Source organism: Ursus maritimus, unplaced genomic scaffold (assembly GCF_017311325.1).
Source record: "Ursus maritimus isolate PB19 unplaced genomic scaffold, ASM1731132v1 scaffold_29, whole genome shotgun sequence".
NCBI classification, from domain to species: Eukaryota; Metazoa; Chordata; class Mammalia; order Carnivora; family Ursidae; genus Ursus; species Ursus maritimus.
In genome coordinates, this window is record NW_024425452.1 from 4,767,224 (window position 1) to 4,781,013 (window position 13,790).

Here is a 13,790-nt window from a genome sequence, read left to right on the forward strand (position 1 = left end):
AGGTAGTAATGAAGGGGCTCGTGCCTGGGCAGGGGTGGCAAAGACATGGCTACAGATTTTACTTGAAGATTTGCTGCAGTCCCGTTCTCTTCATAGGAGAAAACTTGGGAGCTTGAACCTCGCTTCACTAAATGTATTAAAGTTACTTTTTTAATGACATGGTGGCTTCTGTGGTTCCCTGGGATCCGAGAAGAGGGTGGAGGCAATGTGACTGAGGGAACCTGAGTTTTCGTTTCATTGTCACTGAAGATTCTTTGTGCTGTTCTCAGATACGTCCGTCCATCCCTTGTGCCTCTGCGGGCCCCGGGTGAACAAATGACTCAGAATTGCCTGTCCACATGTCTCAGAATTTTGTGCAAGGAGTGAGATGATGTCTGCCCGGGGACTTGTTGTTCTTAGGACTTCTAGCAAAGAAAGCTTGCCTTACCTGATAAATGCCAATGGAGACATCAAGTTGTGCTGTGAGCTTCGAAATGGTAGAAACATACTATTTTACATATGTATGTTTTTAAGTTGATACTTTATTTTTTAGAGCAGTTTTAGATCTACAGAAAAATTGAGCATTAGAGTTGGGATCTATCCCCCATCCCCATCCTGCCCGCCCGCCATTTTGTCTTATTATTCACAGCTGGCATTTGTGTGGTGCATTTGTTACGATTGGTGAACCAATATTGATATGTTATTCTTCGCTGAAGTCCACAGTTGATGTTAGGTTCATTCTCGAGTGTTGTGCACTTCTCTGGGTTTTGTCAAATATAATGTCATGTATCCACCATGAGGGAGTCCTTCAGAATAATTTTATTTCCCTAAAAATGCCCCGGGCTCCACCTGTCTCTCCCTCCCCACCTGCTCCCACAGCCCCTGGCTGTGATCTTTTACCTGTCTCTGTAGTTTTGCCTTTTCCAGAATGTTGTGTAACTGGAATCATTGCAGTCTGTAGTCTTTTCAGACTGGCTTCATTCTCTTACTTCACCGTGTGCATTTAAGGTCCCTCTGTATCTTCCCATGACTTGATAGCTCTCTTCTACTTACCACTGGATACTATTCTATTGTAAGGATGTTAGTCTATTTTTTAAACCATCAAGCCTGCTCTCCCTGATCCTGGGAATACCCCCACCCCATTTCCTTTTGTCCTTGACTTTGTCAATGATGCTTCTTTTTTAGAAAGTGTTTCATGCATTCCTTCCTGGGAAAACACTTCCGCTGCATAGCAGTTGTCCCCAAGTGGTCCAGATTATGGATTTCCGTACCTTTCGTCCATTTCTTAATGAAGATTTTTCTTTAACTTACTAAGCATTTACATTGAGGTGATGATTCCTATCAATGCAAGTACAGAACAGACCCGGCTAACAATAACAACCCATTTATCTGGCGACTTCTTTGCTCTCCTAGGTCAAGGATGCTCCTTTTCTCTAAGAATGTCTGGCATTCCTTAAGTAAGCCACGTCAGTTTCCCACTTCCACGCCAGCCACCAGCCCTTTGCACTGCTGGCCAGGGCCCTGTTCATCCTTCTTGGCCACCTCTTTCCCCAAAGGAATCCCTTCCCAGACCACCACATCCCTCAGAGTTTATTCCTCTGTCTGCACCCATCCATTTCTCATCTCTGTGCTTTGGACACACCTCTAATGTGAGACATACCTTCCTTCGGGACCATCATTTGCTTACATGGCTTCTGCCTACAATAGGAGTGAGCTTCTCCAGCACAGTGAGTGTGTTGTATGTAGGCTTGAATCCTTGTAACTGAGCACAGTTTTGGGCACATAGTATGTGCTCAGTAAATCTTTTAAAAAACAAATATTAGTGGGAAAGAAGATAGAAAAATATGAAGGGATAGGCGTGTAGAAGAAATGGAAGAAGAAAGGGAAAAAGAAGAAAGACGATTCTGTTCACCTGGAACAACAAAGAAAGGACAAAACAAGAGGAACTTTTTATTGCTGATAAGGACAGGAAATAGCACAGTATGAGTGTGCATAAGCAGTATATATTTTTATCTCCAAGCCTTTCTGCAATGTGTTTCATATTTAGAACACATAGCAAGACTGCATCTGTTTCCAGAACTTGCTGCTAACAGTTGGTAATAATGCCAAAACATACTTTAGTTCCAGCTTGAAACCAAATGATCAAATAGAATTTTTGATTTCTAATTTAGAGTCTGACATTAATTATAGCCATCATGTAATAAAGTGTCAAAGTCCTTTTTGAGAAAATAATAGAAATTATATTAACTAAGCTGTAAATTGAAGCAAAACGACTCCTCTAAAATAAAGCAAAAGATCTGGTTTGGACAACATTTTTGACAAAGTCTTTCCTTCTCCAGACTGGACTTTTCCTGTTCTCCCCATCCTCCCTCCTCTTTAAGCCGTTGCTCTATGATAGGGTTTCCTGTCACTCACTGTCCAGGTCCACGGTCTCAGGGAACACTATGCTTTGTCGGTGTCCCTCTTCATGCCTGGCGCCCAGAACCAAACTCCCTTACTCTTGGCCTCTGTTAGTGTAGGCTAAGGGGGCTTTGGGGACCATGCTACACTCTGTCCCTTCATGTTTGCCATTTTCTGACAAGCTGCATTACTCCACCCCCCCTTTTTTTTTACTTTTACAGTTATATTTTTAGATCCAAGTATGATAATTTACGGTTATTCCTGTTTGGTTTTTATCTTATTTAATTCAGGTAATAGTTCCTGCCTGTCAAGGACTTTTTGGATTTTTATCATTTCATCCAATGTAGTAGAGAAGTTTATTTCAGCCATTTCAAGTCAGCTCAGCAAATACTTGGTACCTGCTCAACTCCATTCAACTAGATTATACTTTTACTCTGAGTTACTTCAACAATTACATTTTCAAGTGGAAAAAAAAAAATTCCACTTGTTGGCATGTGTGGTTTCATAATGTTTCTTAAGATAGGACAAGAACGTATAGAAAATCTTGTCTTTTCCCAGGGAGATGGAAAGTTCCCTTAGGCCAAGGACCTGGCCTACTAACCCTTTGTGGTCTCTCTGTGAGTCTTAGTTTCATGCTCTGTGTGTTAGGGGCTCATGGAAGTACTTGCTCACTGCAGAAAGGTCTACGTAGTGCTGCCTGCTTTCTGGTCGCTTATGTTGTAACTGTTGTTAGGAATTGCTAATACATCTGGAAGGGGCTGTATGGGACACTGATGACAGTTGCCATTTACTTAATTTCATATTTCCCATGCACAAATACGGTCCTAGCATGTGTTTATATGATAGAATTTTTTTTTTACTCTCTCTCTTAAAGTCAAGCAACACTGTTGGCTCTATGCCATTACATATATATGCACATATGCATGTATTCACCTGTTCACTACATTTAGAATGAAAATACATATAAATATTCTTGACAGGTCTGTTGTTTGGGATCTTAGTAAGTATCAGCCAAGCTACTACTTGAACTTTCTTCAGGAAAAAACAGGACCCATTGAAACCCTCCTTTTATTATTTTGCTACTTCAGCGAGCATTGATTTTTCAGGAACTACTAACTGATTGATCACTGCTGGTAGAAAGGGGAAAGAGACACTGCACGATTATTTTAAGGTTGTTTTTAGATTTGTTAATACGTAGAAATAGTTATAAGGGGAAACTAAGAAAGATATAATTGAAAGAGGTAACAAAATAAGTAAAAAGTTTCCATATAATTAAATCCCATATGATAAAATACAAATGATAGTGCTTTAATTTGAATTATTCAAAGTCACTTTTAGACGTTTCATTTTGAACAGTTCAAAGTCCTTTTCAGACTCCTTTATTTGTTTGTTTTCTTAAAAAATGGATAGGAAGGCATGTGTTATTAATTGGGTTAGAATTTTTTTAAAGATTTTATTTATTTATTTATTTGTCAGAGAGAGAGAGAGACAGAGAGAGCACAAGCAGGGGGAGCGGTAGGCAGAAGGAGAAGCAGGCTCCTCACTGAGCAAGGATCCCCATGTGGGACTTGATCCCAAGACCCTGGGATCATGACCTGAGCTGAAGGCAGCTGCTTAACCAACTAAGCCACCCAGGCATCCCTAAATTGGGGTCAGAATTTAAGAGACTTGGTTTGAGGCAAATCTAAGATCCCATTTGACTATACTACCATCTAATTATTATTATTGTTATTATTATTATTATTTTATTATTTTTTTTTGATGAGACGCTCAAGAAACTCATGAATCTCAAATTCATGAAAGTCCCGTGAATAAAATGCTGCCTAGGCATCAGTGTCACTGTATATCTCAGAGAATTTCTTAAGCAGGAAGGTGTCATCTTTTCCAGACAGACTTTGGCCTTAAGTGGTAAACTTAGAAATGCAATCCAGCATGGTAGGCTGGAATAAGATCGATGTTCCTATATCCAAAGTTCACCACTCTCTCGCTCATCCAAATGGTCACCATTCCGGTTCCCTGTTGTAATTAGTAATAATGCTATAGTTAATGGAATAATAATAACAAATATAATGATGGTTATGAACACTCTGCCCTGGGCCAAGGAGAGCAGTGATTCATGATAAATCAATAATAAGCCCACTGATGTGGTCACAATAAATCCATACCTAATTAAGAAGAACCCTTTCTAAATAAAAACCACCAAGGAAATAAAAACAGACTTGGAAAAGAAGAAAAAATCTGATAATAGCGTTGTGGTGTACTCATCATTAAACAAAGAACAAAAAGCAAACCCGTCAGCTCGCCAACTACACCTGAGTAAAACAGTACATTCTCAGTGTTGCTTAAAGGTACAGTGGCAGGTTGACCTAAAAGATTCCAAAAAAGAAAGAGTTTGGCCCTCTAGACAGTTCACAGAGAAAGTTAAGGTTTTTTTTGTTTGTTTGTTTGTTTTTGACCTTAGAAGTTGACAGGTGTCACAGGTACTGTCCCTTTGAAGCTTTCGTTGGGTCTTGGTTTTTGGTTCACTCTGACAATCTCTGTCTTTTAACTGGTGCATTTAGGCCATTGACATTTAAAGTGGTTATCGATCTGGTTGGATTAATACCTACCATATTTGTTACTGTTTTTTATTTATTGCTTCTGTTCTTGATCCTATTTTTTTGCCTTCCACTCTTTTCCTGCCTTTCCTGGTTTTTGTTGGGCATTTTATATGAGTCCCTTTTCCCTCCATGCTTAGCCTATCAGTTATGCTTCTCTTTCTGCCCTCTCACAGTGGTGACCCCAAGTCTGCAATATACATTTACCACTGCTCCCAAGTCTACCTTCAATAACACTGTAGCACTTCATGGATAGTGTGAGTACCTTATAACCTATAAACAGCTGTGTGTACATTTTATGTGGACATAACTTTTCAGCTTCTTTGGGTAAACGCCAAGGAGTGCAATTGCTGGATCACGTGGTAAGAGTATATTTACTTTTGGGAGAAACTGCCAAACTGTTTCCCAAAGTGGCTGTACCATGTTGCATTCCGACCAGCAGTGAACGCGGGTTCCTGTTGCTTTATGTGATCTCTGTGTGCATTTATATAAAGTGGCTTTCCTGTGGATAACATACAGTTGGGTCCTGTTTTTTGATCCATCCTAACAATCTCTGTCCTAAATGGTGCATTGAGATCATTGATGTCCAAGTGATGATTGATATAGTTGGATTAACTGATACAGTTGGACTGACCTTTGAAGGGTCGTTAAACCCTCAGATGGCCTGTTTAATTGAGCAAATGATTGAGGCATTTAAATTGGGACGTGCATCTCCAAAGAGGATCGAACCTAACACCGATAAAATAGCAGGTGCTCAATAAAATCGTGTTGCGTTGGTTTGGCTTATTAGAAAAACGTTCCTTCCGAGGCTCAGGCATGCAGCACAGTGATTAAACACTCCTAGCCTCGTTGGCAGCATGTGGAAACAGCACTTGGCTGGGAATTGAGGAACCTGAGATCTAATTGTAGATGAAACTCTGAGTTCTTGAGCAGCTCACTTAACTTCTATGGGTCTTAGGTTCCTTAGGTGTGAAGTCAGTTCGTTGGGCTAGGTATTCCCCAAGGTCCATCATTTTGAATGTCTGGGATTCTAAAATAAGGCCTGCAAGCGTAGGTTTTCTCTCAGAAACATTACTGATCAGCACATCAGAAATCTAAGCACTGCCACCCATAGTAAAAATAAAAGCTAGGATAGTATTCGCTTACGAACTGACTTCATAGGAAGAACTACTCTAGATGTCAAGAAAAGCTTTGTCTTGGGGCGCCTGGGTAGCGCAGTCGTTGAAGCGTCTGCCTTCGGCTCAGGGCGTGATCCCGGCATTCCGGGATCGAGTCCCACATCGGGCTCCTCCGCTGGGAGCCTGCTTCTTCCTCTCTCACTCGCCTGCTGTGTTCCCTCTTTCGCTGGCTGTCTCTCTGTCACATAAATAAATAAAATCTTAAAAAAAAAAAAAAAAAAAAAAAAAACTAAAAAAAAAAAAAAAGAAAAGCTTTGTCTTGTGCTTCATTTGATTCCAATGAGGAGCCATCTAGGATCAGGTTAATTACTGCCAAAGAACTCTACATTCAGACCTGGACGCTGGACCACAGCTGACTTCTATTCAAGGTGTAGCCTCATATACGTGCATGTGTGTCCAAGTCTGCAGACGGGTTTTGAAACCACGGCTTTATTAAAATTAGAAAACTTTATTTTGTTGACATTTTACATACCCTTGCATGGTTTTGTAGAACTTATCTATAAATGAGAGAATAAGAGAATGGTTATAATGAAGTGTAATTTATCTTACTAGAGAATTAAGAATCTTATAGACTAATGGTTATGAAAACAAAAGAGCAGGTGAATATATATTAATAATAGAATAAATGGGATGAGAGGACCAGATTCTCTATATTAAAGAAATTACATATTTAGAGAAAATATGATTAGAATTATAACAAAGTTCTTTTCAGTGAAACATTACTATCATAGTATTTTTTAAAAAGACTTTGTCAGAGAGAGAGATTGAGAGAGGGCGAGCACAGGGAGGGGGAGGGGCAGAGGGAGAGGAAACAGGGAGCCTGATATGGGGCTCGATCCCAGGGCCCAGGGATCATGGCCTGAGCTGAAAGCGGACGCTTCACCGACTGAGCTGCACACGGGCCCCTTGCTGTCATAGTATTTTATGAGCACATGATACAAATCTTCATTAATACAAATTATTGTCAACATTAAATTTGCTCATTTGTTGAGACTGTTCTAGTCACTGGAGATACAGTGATGAGTAAGACAGAAAAGCTCAGGGAGTTTTTTCTACTGGCATATGATGTAGCGATTAAACACCCAGTCTTTGGAGCCAGACTCTCTGGGTTTAAATCCAGGCTTTTTGACTCACTTGCTGTGTGATCTTGGGAATAGTACTGAGCTTGTCTGTACCACAATTTCCTCATCTGTGAAATGGGCTGATAATAATAATAATACCATCAACCTCAATAGGTAGTTATGAGGACAAAAGGAGAAAGGATGTAAAGCTCTTAGAATGATATCGGGTAATAACTGTTAGCAATTACTGGGGAAGGGCAGGCAGTTGAAAATGAGAAAATATTATCTAGGGGAATGTACTGTGAAGAAAGTAAAATGGGGTGATGTAATGAGGAAGCCGAGATCTAAATTTACAAGAAGAGTTAACCCTGTGCAGCTTATTGCAGGCAGCAGGGAAGGCGGGGGCAAGGGTCCTGGGGTGGGAAAAAGAATGCCCGGGCTGGAGTGTGGAGAAGATGAGCTGGAGGCTGAGACATCGCTGCTCCAGGTCCTGTGAGGCCTCTGCCGGTCAGGAGCAGAAGTTTGGGTTTGCTGGTCCGAGTAGTGAGAAGCCAGGGACAGATTTTAATCAGGTTCATGATATAAATGGATTTCTTGTTTCAGAAGGTCACTCTGGCTGTTTGGGGGAGAATTATGTAAGAGGACGAGGGAGGATGAAGGGTGTGTCCGGGAGGATGGGGGCTTGTGCTTGCCTGGAGGTGGTGGGGACGGAGACACTCGGGACTGGAGCCGGGCTTTTGCTTCTATCATCAAAATATTTGAGCAGTGCTTTCCCCCGATTGTTAGTCTACTTTAAAAAGAATAATATTCTGTCTTATATAAAATGTTAACCTTTAGACATTGTTCCTACACCTCAGAATGAAGTGGTAATTCAGGAATCGCTTGATTGATTGGGTGAATATAGAACCACCAACCTGGAAAATTCAGGCCAGAAATCCATTTCGAGAGCTGAAGTGCTCGGTTTGGTTGTTTTCATTGACACATTAATCTGATTATTTCCAGGAGCTCCCCTTCCTTGGCATGGTGCAAGCACAGATTTCAGTGCGGAGGAGCACAATGATGAGATTAATCTGGGGGACCGACCCTCATTGTAGGTCCTCCTCACTGTCTTCAAGGATAGGTAGCACATTTTTAGATCTCTCGTAGCCTTTAGACACACCAATTCCTTTCACTGCTTTTAAGATGGAATGATGTGGGCATCGCCACACTGGTGTGAGCAGGCTGGCTCTGCAGGTGCTCATCCCGGGAAGCGTGTAGCAACAGCCCTGAGGTGAGGAGACCCCTGAGCAAGGGGCTGGTGGTTAGTTACCTCAGGCTTGCATGCTAATATTTTCCATTTGAGCAAAGTAAAGCTAGATGACGCGCCATTACTTGTCCTCCCTTTGAATGGAGGAACCATCCAGAACAGCTTCTTCCCAGAGGACTGAGAAATGGGGGCATATCTGAAATCGGAAAGAACTTGAATGGATAAGGGAGGAGGAACTTGTTCTAAGTCGAATGTCGTAAGCACAAACTAAGGGTAAAGGAGGAAGCTTTAAGCAGCTGAGATGATTTGTATAAGTGTGTAGTCAGCTATCACTCCCTTCCCAGCTTCTTTCCATACCCTGTGCCTTAAAAAGAGAATCCCTCTTACCCCACCCCCCCCAACCTTCAGTTACTGGCTCTAGAAATTAACTTGAAGATCTTGTGAAGATATGAGCAGTTCTTAACATTTCCTGTTTGAAAAGTAACACAAGTCCTCCTCTCCACGGGCACAAGCTTCCTCTTCTTCCTGGCCACCCCAAGATGCAGAGAGGCGCGTGCTGAAAACTGGTATAATCATTTTAAAAGAAAAGAAGGGAAGCAGTAAAATCAGGGTCTTGGGAGCAGTGACCTAATCTACTTAAAATTTATTTGATGAATCTGATGAGTTTTAGAAGCCCATAGGACTCAAAGTAAGATACAATTCAAAGAGTATCATCCTCTCATAGGATGGGAAATCTGGAATAATGCCAAGGGCTCTAAAAACTTTACAGATTAGAATTCTGGGTAATGGGTTGGCTGTTTCTTTGGCTGTCAAACCTAATTTTTAACCTTTCTTCCTGGCTTTATCCTTTAGAATAGAACAGTAAAGGAGAATAGAAGTCAAAGATTCAGTGTAAGCAGGAGACAAAACTAGATTGAGAAACAGCAGGTAACAAGCCACTGTGGGGTGGGGGGAAGCCACTTGTGAAAGGAATAAAATCGAAGGACAGTGTGCTCTACCGTAAGGAGGGGTATTTTCTCCCCAGGAGCCGGGAGTTCCAAATCTCGGTGGTAGAAATGTGTGCAATTAATTTCCTTCCTCTTCAGACGAGGGGTGGTCTTGGTCATGTTCATGCTTAAGCCTTGGGTACTGTTCTTTTTTGCTCCCACGCTGTCTTCAGCGTACAATATCGAAAATCATCACAGAAGTGGTAACCAGATAAAACTAGGACCTTAGGACTAGAAACCTGGAGTCTTCCTTGCTCTCCTTTGCCATGTTGCCCGGTGCCTGAAAGAGGACAACTATTTCACCCAAGTGAACCCCACCCAAGGGTCTGCCTGCCAACATTTTAGTAAAAAAGTAACATCTCAAATTATAAATAGTAGAACTTCTAGTTAAACGTTTGAAATAGATCTTTCTAAAAGTCTGTAGAAATCCACTAAGCAGTACCCCTTAGGTTATGTAGAAGGTTGCTGGAGCCCTTCACATTGAGGTGAAACTCTTCAGCGACCCACAGATGCGGCGGGCGAGGCTCTAACACAAATAAGAAACAGGCTAGCGTTGAGGGAAGTGGGACGAATGAAGAGATCTGTACCAATAGGCTCTGTGAGTTAGGACTGTGGACCCCCCCGCAGCATCAAACCGGATGTGAGGAGGCCCACGGCCCGGTGCAGCAAGGCGACAGGTGGATTCCAGCAGCAGGTCAGGCTGCTGTCTCAGAGGATGCTGGCCTGAAGGCTGGGTCAGCCAGGAGAGGTGGAGACTCGGGCAGGTGCTGCGGAGTGGGTGAAGAAAAACTGAAGACACTATCAGGAAGGAGGAGGCCTCCTCGTGGGGAAGCTTGAATCCTGCTACTGCTCTAATTCGGGAGCTCCAGAGAGCGAGGAAGTTAAAAAGACCCAGGACACCCAGGTCATCTATAAGGGTGGCTTTTCTGATGGTAGAAATGAAGGCTTCCGGGTAAACAACACCATGTGTTCTAAGACAAATTAGGTGCTGAGGAAAATGGGGAGAATTAGAGCCACCGAGTCCAGAGGTGACAGTAAAATCTTAGCATTAATAATGACAATAATATTTAGGTAGTATTTTGTCAAGTTTTATTTATTTTAGAGAGAGAGAGCATGAGTGGGGGGAGGGACTGAGGGAGAGGGAGAGAGAGAATCTCAAGCAGACTCTGTGCTGAGCGTGGAGCCCAGTGTGGGGCTCAGTCCCACAAGCCTGAGATCATGACCTGAGCTGAAAACAAGAGTGGGACACTTAACTGACTGAGCCACCCAGGCGCCTACTAGATAGAATTTTAAGTATACAGAAAGCACTTTCACAGACATGGTCTCATTTCATCTCTGTGACAGCTCATTGGGGTATGGGTATCACTATAGCGTTTATTTTGCCAGTAGGAAATTAGGGCTCGGAGACATTCAGAGACTTGGCCTAAGTCACATAGTGAAAGAGCAGGAGAGTCAACCCCAAGTCTTTCAGTTCCAAATGTACTCTCCTCACTATGCTTTCATCATAGGAGTCTCCCCGTATCAGAACCAGGCTTTGCCACAGAGCCTGCTGGGTATCATCCTTGGAGGGAGTTTTATCACATTGGTCTTTACAGGTGACGTGTGGGGGACAGAACCCCAGCGACCTTACGAAGTAGCCAGTGTTCATGCTTTGTAAAGGTCAGAGTACCCAAAATAAAGTAAAAGTCACCACGTTCCTGCCAAAAATAACAGTGGAAACAATTCACCTCCTACTTTTGTAAATCTAAATTTTATTCTAGAGATTAAAAGTGTACATAGTAATGAAACCCTAAAACCTCAAAGTACATTTTTTTTATATGTGGGGCAGGGAAACGGGGGCTACTTGAATGATGCATAACAACATGTCCTATCCTGCAAGGGTTGGAAAGGTTTTTGTGAAATATTTATTTTAACTTCAGCTAGTTCAGATCAATACCATTTACTTGAAGCACCCAGAACAAGGAGGAAGGAGAAATAGCTCACATCATATTTCTCACTGAAAGTGTGAGTCTAAAGCTAATTTTAACCCTCTTTACTGCTCAATTTAATGATGAAAAGCTTTTGTACAAGGTAATAGTGTTCCCATTTTCTTTTGGCCTCTGTTGCAAACTGTTGTTGACAATTACTTTTTTTTTTAGTTTGTGGGAAAATATTCTAGATTTTCTAATTGACATTTGTATCTGGAGAGAAAACCTGGGTCTTTCTTGCACAGTGCATATACCTCATTAAAAAAAAAAAAAAAAACAAAACTTTAGGGGTGCCTGAGTGGCACAGCGGTTAAGCGTCTGCCTTTGGCTCAGGGCGTGATCCCGGCGTTACGGGATCGAGCCCCACATCAGGCTCCTCCGCTAGGAGCCTGCTTCTTCCTCTCCTACTCCCCCTGCTTGTGTTCCCTCTCTCGCTGGCTGTCTCTCTCTCTGTCAAATAAATAAATAAAATCTTAAAAAAAAAAAAAAAAACTTTAATACTTTTTTTTTTAATGGATGGGCACCTTTCTTTAGAAGAACAGTATTTCTAATAGAATTTTTAAGGCTATTTTTGGAATTCTCAAGGTTGCCTCATGTGTAACAGAATCAGAATTTTGGAGCTGGAAACCCATGGAGATGATTTAGTTAAATTCTGTCATTTTACTGGCGAGGAACGTGGTGGTCAGGGAGAGGAATGGACTCTGCGTGGCTGCCCGGATTGCTAGGGACAGCGCTGTGACCCGAACCCTCTTCCCTGGCTGATAGTCCAATGCTCTCTAGAACTGTTTTCTCCTGCTACATTTCCAACAGGGTGCCAACATTCTTTCTGTTATTGCTGTACACGGCCTTTGTGATCTGAAGAAGAAAAACCCTACCCTCAAATTATCTCCTCCTCCTCAACGCTTTCCTCTTTTCCCCTAAAATGAAATCCTTATGGAGACACTGAATAGATTTTGCCCTGGGTTTGTGAGAGCACCATCTCTCTTGACGAGTCATCGGCTGTCTTGGGCCACGTCTGGACTAGAGTCCGTAGACTGTATGCTCAGGCTGGGAAACATAGGGCTGGGGTTTTTTCCATGGCCGGCAGAGAACTTCTGCTGTTCGAGAAGGAGCTACCGCCGGACTACTGTTTGTCCCACAGCGCACCGCACAGACCAGGCTCTCGTGCGCGCTCTCTCTCTCTTTTTTTTGGTCATCAAAACAAGTAGCTCTTCTCAGACACCTTACTACATAATTAGGTGTGTCTGTTTACACTTGGGAGACAGAGGGCTTCATGTCCTCAAGCAATACAGGGAATCTGGGAGCAGCCACAAACAGATGTTGGAAATGTCCATTTGTGGCGGGTGTGTTACTATGGCACCGGAAGTAAACATTGAGGATGAAACCCCTCTGAAGGGGTGGGTGTGTGTATTGAGAGGGGCGTGTTATCGAGCACAGGAGAAAGTGAAAGGAGGTCCTATTTTTTTTTTTTTCCGATTTGCTCTAGTATTTGTTTATCTCCTACAACAAGGAAAAGTTCACTATTTGGCTTTGGCTGTTTGAAGGTTTTTGCCAAATGCTTAGCAGTCTGTAGGGTTTGATTTCTCTCAAAAAAACCACTTTGAGAACAAGGCTCTATGTAACTAAGATGTGTTTGTTTTTGTTTAAATCACTCAGAAGATAAATCATCTCTTGTCCATTGTTAAAAGAGAGGTTTCAATCAAAGGAAAATTCTACATATTCTAAAATATACAAACAGCTCTTTGAAACTGATGCCAAATCAAACTCTAGAAGGGACGTTTTTCTTGCAGAAGTTTTGAGTTAATTCCGTGTGCAAGGCTTGAGTGGAAAAACTCTGAGACAGTCAGAGGAATGAGTTGCTATAACCCTGAATTGGGATTCGGAAGTTATACAAGGGGCATTGTCTCAGGGTAGCATGAAGACTCTTGGACGTGGTTGTAGGCTAAACCCTAGAAACGAAGCAAAAGAAATTCTTTGCAAAGTGAATCAGTTTTTAAGGTAAACAAAAGTTAGTAGCTTGTTTTCTGATGTTACTTGATCTAAACCTCCAATGTGAGGAGGCGTGCCCGTCATCACTTTATAAAAAACTTCAATTGAAATGCTCCCTTGTTGTTAAAGAAATGCCATCCTTTCCCCTATCAGGAATGCTATTAGGATGAAAAGTAGGAGATGCGAATGAGACAAACTCAGTGGGGAAAAGGCGCACAAATGAGAAAATCCAGCAACTTCACTTTGGCTCTGCCACTAATTGTCTGCATCCTTGAGATGATACATTCTTTCTTTTTTTTTTTTTTTAAAGATTTTATTTATTTATTCAACAGAGATAGAGACAGCCAGCGAGAGAGGGAACACAAGCAGGGGGAGTGGGAGAGGAAG

The 13,790-nt window shown here is 42.0% G+C and overlaps 1 protein-coding gene across 6 annotated transcripts in view; it reads left to right on the forward strand.

Annotated features, from left to right (window-relative positions):
* The window catches only part of RUNX2 (RUNX family transcription factor 2), a 180,872-nt gene that overhangs the window by 93,416 nt on the left and 73,666 nt on the right, over positions 1–13,790 (forward strand). The window contains exon 6 of one of the 6 annotated variants that reach the window (XM_040643549.1): positions 270–1,058. The exons of the other annotated variants lie outside the window; for them this stretch is intronic. Within the exon in view, the coding sequence (XP_040499483.1) occupies positions 270–319 (50 nt within the window). The 3' untranslated portion in view covers positions 320–1,058. Of the gene's footprint in view, positions 1–269; positions 1,059–13,790 lie in introns of those variants that run through there. 6 annotated transcript variants of the gene reach the window in all.